This window comes from Oncorhynchus kisutch, linkage group LG13 (genome assembly GCF_002021735.2).
Source record: "Oncorhynchus kisutch isolate 150728-3 linkage group LG13, Okis_V2, whole genome shotgun sequence".
In the NCBI taxonomy this organism is placed as follows: Eukaryota; Metazoa; Chordata; class Actinopteri; order Salmoniformes; family Salmonidae; genus Oncorhynchus; species Oncorhynchus kisutch.
In genome coordinates this window covers 6,963,375-6,970,397 of record NC_034186.2, presented here as the reverse complement: position 1 = coordinate 6,970,397, position 7,023 = coordinate 6,963,375, and the positions used below count along the sequence as shown (strand labels likewise).

The following is a 7,023-nucleotide window of genomic DNA, read 5'->3' as shown; positions in this document are numbered from 1 at the left end:
GAGCGTGATAGTTAATAATCTATAAGGTCGGGAGGAACTGTTTAACAAAGGAACATTCTACAATAAAGTCATTTCTGTGATCGGCTTTTTGAATAAATAAAGTGTTACCTAATTTTACAGCCCCCCCCCCCCCGTTTCATAAACAGTCGGAATGGTGCGGAAACCTGAACATGACCTCTGAACCCTTCTCTGGGGTGAAGGACAGATATTTTTGTTTTGTAATAAATATGTATCTCTTTAAACCAGTGGAGCAGAAATATAATGACCAGAGAATCTTTTTATACAAAGTTTTATTCAAATGTACTTCAACATCAGCATTTTTCTGTTAATTTTTGCTTCAACAACAGGAAACATCTTATGCCACTTCATGAGAACAGCTATTGTTTCTACTTTCTACTCAACACCAAGGTCCGTTTTTTTTTTTTTACCGCTTTTTGTGATATTGTCTCATATTGTCTCATTGAGGCAACTCTTCAATGTGCTCGGGAGAGGGGAGTGTCAAGTCATGCATCCTCCGAAACATGACCCGCCAAGCCATGCTTCTCGGATGCCAGTCGCACCAATGTGTCGGAGGAAACACCGTTCTACTGACAACTGAAGCCCGGCCCGCCACAAGGAGTCGCTAGAGCGCGTTGAACCAAGGGAAAACTCTCTCTTCACCTGGACGACGCAGGGCCAATTGTGCATCGCCCTATGGGACTCCCGGTCACAGCCGGTTCTGACATACCCTGGGATCGAACCCCAGGCTGTAGTGAGGGCACAACACTGCGATGCAGTGCCTTAGACTGCTGCGCCACTCGGAATGCCCCACCAAGTTTAGTTTTAACCTCTTATCATTGAAAGCCTCCTGTTCCCAAAGATTGGTTCTGGAGGTAGGGCTGCCATAACCCTACCCACTGGATAACGCTAGAGAAAGAGTCAACTGGTGGATGAGAATAGGGCTGTCACGGTGCGTGATATCACGACATGTACAAGAGTCACAAAGCTAAATGAGGTTACGATAACGTCGCCATAGGATGTCAGTTGAGAAAAAATCCCTTTCGGTAACTGCCTTGGAAGATTGTCTGTTGTTCTGTTATTCCACAAGATACAGTAGGTTTTATTCAGGGAAAGACAGTTTATTTCCTACCGATGTCACTGTTCAAGTGTTCACATATTTGACATTCAGCTCTTCCTTTTGACACTCAACCCTCAATGAGCGATTCTAACAATAAGCCATCATTACCAGCCCATTAGTGAGGGGAACTGGCCACAGATAATATAAAATCAAGAGACTTCCTGCAAAAAGACCATTAGTAACGCTCTTGGAAGTGCTTCCCTGTGGATAACGTGAATAATCGTATCATGACACTATAACTTTGTTCCTCAAGCTAAGAAAAAATATCCCCTCTGATTAATAAAGTCAATAAGCAACTATTAAAAAATATTTTATTATTATAGGAAAACCAAAACAAATCAAAGAGAACATACTTATTCAGGTGAAAGCAATACAAAATATCTTAGTTACAACAACAGAGCATAAACTAGAAAATATTTCTCAGTGGAAAGAAAATAGTTGGTTCTGGGATAGGTTGTTCAATTACTTGGTTCAAATATTCATCTTCACCACCGAGTAATTTGGTACAACGTATCAAATATAATCTAAATCTCACCAATTAAAATATTCTATAAAGGCACAATGTCTGAATGGCAATACCAGTTATGTAATATAAATTTTTTGATTGAATGTTTCAATCAATTCAGATTATACTGCTAAATTGTGCAACAACAACACTTATTCTGGAATAATCTAGAATTGTTTACTTCATTAAGACACAAAAACAAAAAAAAGCATCATAACAGTAAGAATCTGATAAATTACAGCGATCCCTCTCCTCCCAGAATTATTGGAATTTCTGTGTGAAAAATATCATATTCAACATCTCTTCTCTGTAACCCCCCCTGTCCAACTTGTCCTATAAAAATAGAACTACCACTTAACAATTATTTCAAAATATTTCCAATATAGTCATCTAATAATATTATTCATTAAGCAAATACTACACTATAACACACACACACACACAGAGAGAGAGAGAGCGAGAGAGATAGAGACAAACCTAACGCAGCATCCCAAATTACGATTATTTCCGTCTTCATGTCTGCCATTCCTCGAGGTGAGCTGGTTGGTTGAAAATGTAAAACCAGAGAATTAGTGCAAGACATTTCAGCCAAGTATGCAGGGAATGGAGGTATTGAAATGATATTTTACAATATGTATACATGAGCGTTGAACAGCAGAAAAGGAACTCAGTTTGTCATTTTACCAATGCATGGATCAGTGGTGAAATCCTGGAATTTAGACTCAGATTCAATTTCATGCAGCAACAAACACTGTAAATTGAATAGCAAAAGGAATTTCTTTTTTTCAAGGTAACGATTTCATTTCATTTTCAGTAGAAAAGACAAAACAAGAAAACCATGAAATAGACATCATATTATAAAATCAATGCTGTACATCTTCCCTATAAAGAAAACTTTGGGTCTGAAATAAAAACCACCCACAACAAACTGTTGTCCTCAACCCAGACCGTCACTCTGTAATTACTTCCTGATTCCTCAACCCAGACCGTCACTCTGTAATTACAGCAGCTGGCAGTTGTGAAATGATCAGAAATATGACAAGAGGACCAGAAAGAGAGGACATCTCAGTTAAAACTAAACAGTGCAGTTGGGCTGAATATTAAATGTTGGTTTGGATCGGTCAGCATAGAAATCTCTATTAAGAGCATATGACCTCTGGAAGACCTCTAGGTCCTAGAGTTCACCAGTGAAGTCTAAAAACCCCACAGAGCACCTGGGTGTGTCTTCATACCATCACCCCTCAGCTACAGAGCCACAGCTTCTCCAGAGCTCCATAAAGACGGAGAGGAGCCCAGCCCAGCGAGCCTGCTCCTACCTAGCCAGACGTCTCCTGTAGCTGCCAGTTCAGTCCATGCATCCTCCCTGCTCTATGCTCTTCTCTACTGCCACAGGCAGGACCAGGTGGGAGATACGGCTCCAAAGTCCACTCAGCTTGTCCAGGTCCATCCGATTATAGGAGCCAGGCTTGTCTGAGCTGTTACTTTCCACAAAGGTGTCCGTAATATAATCCTGGACCCTCTCCTCCACCTCATTCAGACTGAGCTCCTTCCCCAACTCCTCCTCAGGCAGCAGTACAGTGAAGAGCAAGAACACCTCTTTGTAGGCTGCATTCTCGTGGTCACAGTAGCGGTAGAATATGATCGTGGAACCCGGGGGCAGCTCCTCAAAGCGGTGGATGACGGCTACGGGCTGGTCCCCCTCGAAGGCTTCCCCCAGCTGGGTGTCGATGTCCAGCTTGACCTGGTCGCTGTCCTGGCCAGCCTTGCTGGCCCCGTCGATGTGGATGGAGGAGGCGTTGAGGGCAGAGGAGAAGGCGGAGGCCAGATGCAGGGCAAGGCAGTGCAGCGTCTTCTCCCCCCTGCGGCCTGCTGTCAGCATCAGGCTGACTGGCTCCGTGGGCCGGGCCGCCTGGAGGTGCCTCTCCAGGTGGATCCTGCTCCTCCTCCACAGCTCAGAGCGCTGCCCGGGGAACAGGGCCTCCAGAGCAGATAACTGAGAAACAAACGTCCCCTCTCTCACAGGCCAGGCTGGATGATCTCCACCCCCTGAAGGCCTGAAGGGCAGTGAGAGGTGATGGTAGGCCAGGAGACCCAGAACACCAGAGACAAGCAGCACCAGAGCCTGAAACAGTTTCCACATGTACCCTGCAGGGATGAGAAGATGACCATGTTTAATTCCAGAAACAAATGCAAATATAAATCATATTAAATGCCTCCTACTTTAGGACAAGTCAAGGAGAGATTTTTTTAAATATATACATTTTTTAACTTACCCCCAAAAGCTTTCCCAGGAATTGCCTTGACAACAGCTGATTTCTTAATATCTTAAAATAGAAAAATATTCATATTGAAATAATACTGAAATAATCTCAAACACTACTTCCTCAATAAAACTGCACCAGTATACATAACGGTACCTTGTTTTCTGAGTTTGGTAGTTTGTTTTCGAGTAGGAATATTGTTCACCCGACAGCTCGATCTGTAGGACTCTTCAGAGGTGGGGTAACCTCTCATGCTATAATGGTTCGCGCTGGGCAATCCTACACAGAGGACAATGTTAAAATACATAACACTTTAGATTGACTAGGAAAACTACATTAGCTCTGTCATCTTACCAGTTTTTTTGTCTTTCCTCTCCATATTCTCCTTGTACTCTGCCATGCTGCTAGTCTTGTAAATCAAAACCTCTGGTCGGTTTTCCAGGGGTCTGAGTTGAGTTGCAGGCTTGGTACCAGACGCAGCTCTTCTTGACATTTCCACTGAAAACAAAACACATGAAAAGCCCTTTAGAGAAAAATCTCAGTTTGATATTCTCTGATCTTTAGAAATCGTTAAGATTACAGGTTAAAATGAGGTCCTACTTCTCTTGGTTTTAAACAGATCTGTTTTCAGCTCCTCGGTTGTATGAATGGAACTGCGACTCAGTAGGTACAACCTGGGATCTACAATCTCTTGGGAGCCAACACCGACCGTCTTCGGTACGTTCACATTCATGTGCCCCATCAAAGTTGTATCAAAGGGACCTGTTACAGGATGGGTAAGCCACAGGACAACCATCAAGCCTAGAATGCACCATTAAAGTTGCAATATGTAACTTTTTGGGCATACCAACCAAAATCACATAGAAAAGTGAGTTATAGATCTGTCTTCCCCAATGAAAGCATTTCTATGCTTCCCGTTATTACGTTTTTTTTGTGTGTGTGTGTGTCTTTTACTTTGGGGTTTGTACACCAGCTTCAAACAGCTGAATATACAATATTTCTGGTTATTGAAATTATATTTCATAGCAGTTTAGATGATACAATGATTCTCTACACTACAACTGCTTTTTTTTTGTCACAAACTGAAATTAGGCAAACTAGTTTTTTCAACCAGGAAATGGCGGAGCGATTTTTGCATACTGCACCTTTAAGTGGGCTAAGGAAAAATAGCATCAAGAATCCGTTATGTTTCCTATTTGTGAATTTGGTCGGGGTGGGGTGAACGGTAATGTGGTCCTCCTAAACTTACGTTTATGCTGTGTGACATTGTGATGGGAGGAGTCTTCCTCGGCACTCATCTCCTGTTCCTCGTTCTGCTCCGAGTCCAGATCTTCATCCCCAGTGGTCTCCTGGACATCCATCTCATCCTCATCAGAACTGCCATCCCCTGCCACTCCAATCTCTGACTTATTCTTCTTGCCAGGGGACTCTGAGTTGGGAAAGGAATGCAGTAGATAAAGAAGTACTACAATCTCAATCATCTGTTTAACCTCCGCAAGCCTTTACGACTAGTAGCCTATTGACTTTTACCATCGTCCTCCATGGAGCCATTGACAGGTGTGGATGGGAGCTTGCTCTCTTCCCTCCTCCTCTTCAGCGGACCTCTGGGTGCCAACTCTAAAGTAACTGCTGGCAAGGGCGAGAAAAGGAGTTTAGTGAGTGACAATAACGTCAGCTAAAAGTTACATCCAAGCTGGATATATCGGACTGCTGACTTCCAAATTATTGACTGGTTAACCATTAACTTAGCTAGTTAACTCATAACTAATTAAATTGGAAAGGCTAAGTTTGTAATGAATGAGTAACGTTAGCTCCGGTTAGGCTATTTAATGAGGACCATGTTAATTATTTTAATGACTGCTAATAAAGAGATAACATGTTAGTTAGCTAGTTAACTTAGCTAAAACATCGTGTTAACTAGAAAATGTTTTGTTTTCATGCATTTTTACGATATAGCCAATTTTTACTTTGTGGGTGTGTTATCTAGTTTGCGGAAACAGCTAGAGGAAACGGAAGACTGGCTAGCTAGCTAGGTTATGTAGATAGGATTAGGGTAGCAGCCTGGCTGACAAACCTTTCATCGATTGCCTTGTCGACCTCCTTGCTGGTTGAGCAGAGTTGTTTCGTAAAATCTCAGGATCCATGGTTCCACTCTAAATTATACCTTATAGCGCAAATTAAATATTCACCCTATAGCGCAACTTCTCAAACGCATTTCCTCGGATGGGTCGTTTTAATTTTTTTTTTTTTTTTTACAAAACAGGAAATAAGTTGTACGTTCAACAGATTTCGTTGGAAACACATAGCTGGCGAATCTATGTTCCGGATATAAGCGGTCATTCTGCCACTCCACATCTGTCACATTTCTTATTGCTCCTCTGCAACAAGGCAAATTCAAAGCTGGTATTTATCTGAGGAATACAATACAGTGCGTATGTTCATAACACTATAGAAATGCAAATAATGCTGGTAAATTACCACTACAGGGTAATGAATAACGTTAGCTTGCTAGCCCAAGGATGTACTTTTACATAACACTTCAAATTCTAATAGGGGGGGGGGGGGGGGGGGGGGTCTAAGTTTATGTGACAAAATAAGCACTCAGACTGTAGTAGAGAATCATTGTACTATGTCAGGGGTTCCCACAGTTTTTCACTCAGGCCCCACTTCCAGAACTCTCTAAGGTATACAATGACTAAACATCACAAGAGGAACTGATGATGCACTACCCGATTTCGGAATTGCACCTTGTGCATTCTACTATTACAACTTTCAAGAAAACATTTAAAACCGGACTGATTTCCTTTTTTTGGGGGGGGACCGACTCCTCGGCCCCACAGTTTGGGAGCCACGGTACTATGTAAACCGGTGTTAAATATATTTTCTATAAGCCAAAAATGGTATTTACAGTTGTTTGAAGCTGTGTACAAAACCAACATTTTATGGGATACTTTGGGATTTTGGCAATTAAGTCCTTTATCGACTTCTCAAGAGTCAGATGAATTCATGGATACCATTTTTATGTCTCTGCATCCAGTATGAAGGAAACTAGTCAGCAATTGTGCTAACGCTAGTTAGCAATCTCCTTCAAACTCCAAGAAAAATACATTTAAAATGGAATCCACGGGTTCAATTGACTC

The 7,023-nt window shown here is 42.0% G+C and overlaps 1 protein-coding gene across 2 annotated transcripts; it reads right to left on the bottom strand.

The window, feature by feature from the left end:
* Positions 1-1,411: 1,411 nt before the first annotated feature.
* Positions 1,412-6,180, bottom strand: LOC109902897 (torsin-1A-interacting protein 2). Of its 2 annotated transcripts, none has more exons than XM_020499588.2 (8): positions 5,958-6,180; positions 5,414-5,512; positions 5,133-5,312; positions 4,484-4,645; positions 4,238-4,381; positions 4,040-4,162; positions 3,896-3,946; positions 1,412-3,767 (listed from the first exon to the last, which is right to left on the bottom strand). In XM_020499588.2, the coding sequence occupies exons 1-8, from the start codon at positions 6,025-6,027 to the stop codon at positions 2,968-2,970; spliced, it is 1,629 nt and encodes a 542-aa protein (XP_020355177.1). In that variant the 5' UTR covers positions 6,028-6,180; the 3' UTR covers positions 1,412-2,967. The 2 variants fall into 2 exon arrangements, with proteins under 2 accessions (XP_020355177.1, XP_020355178.1); XM_020499589.2 differs by having other exon boundaries at positions 5,414-5,509; positions 5,958-6,155.
* Between the last annotated feature and the right edge of the window lie 843 nt (positions 6,181-7,023).

Excerpts from the sequence above, each read along its gene's own strand:
- LOC109902897 (XM_020499588.2), bottom strand. The coding sequence starts at position 6,027 with ATGGATCCTGAGATTTTACGAAACAACTCTGCTCAACCAGCAAGGAGG. Across the intron at positions 3,947-4,039 it reads TACCAAACTCAGAAAACAAG|ATATTAAGAAATCAGCTGTT; the intron begins GTACCGTTATGT and ends TTCTATTTTAAG. Across the intron at positions 3,768-3,895 it reads TCCTGGGAAAGCTTTTGGGG|GGTACATGTGGAAACTGTTT; the intron begins GTAAGTTAAAAA and ends TCATCCCTGCAG.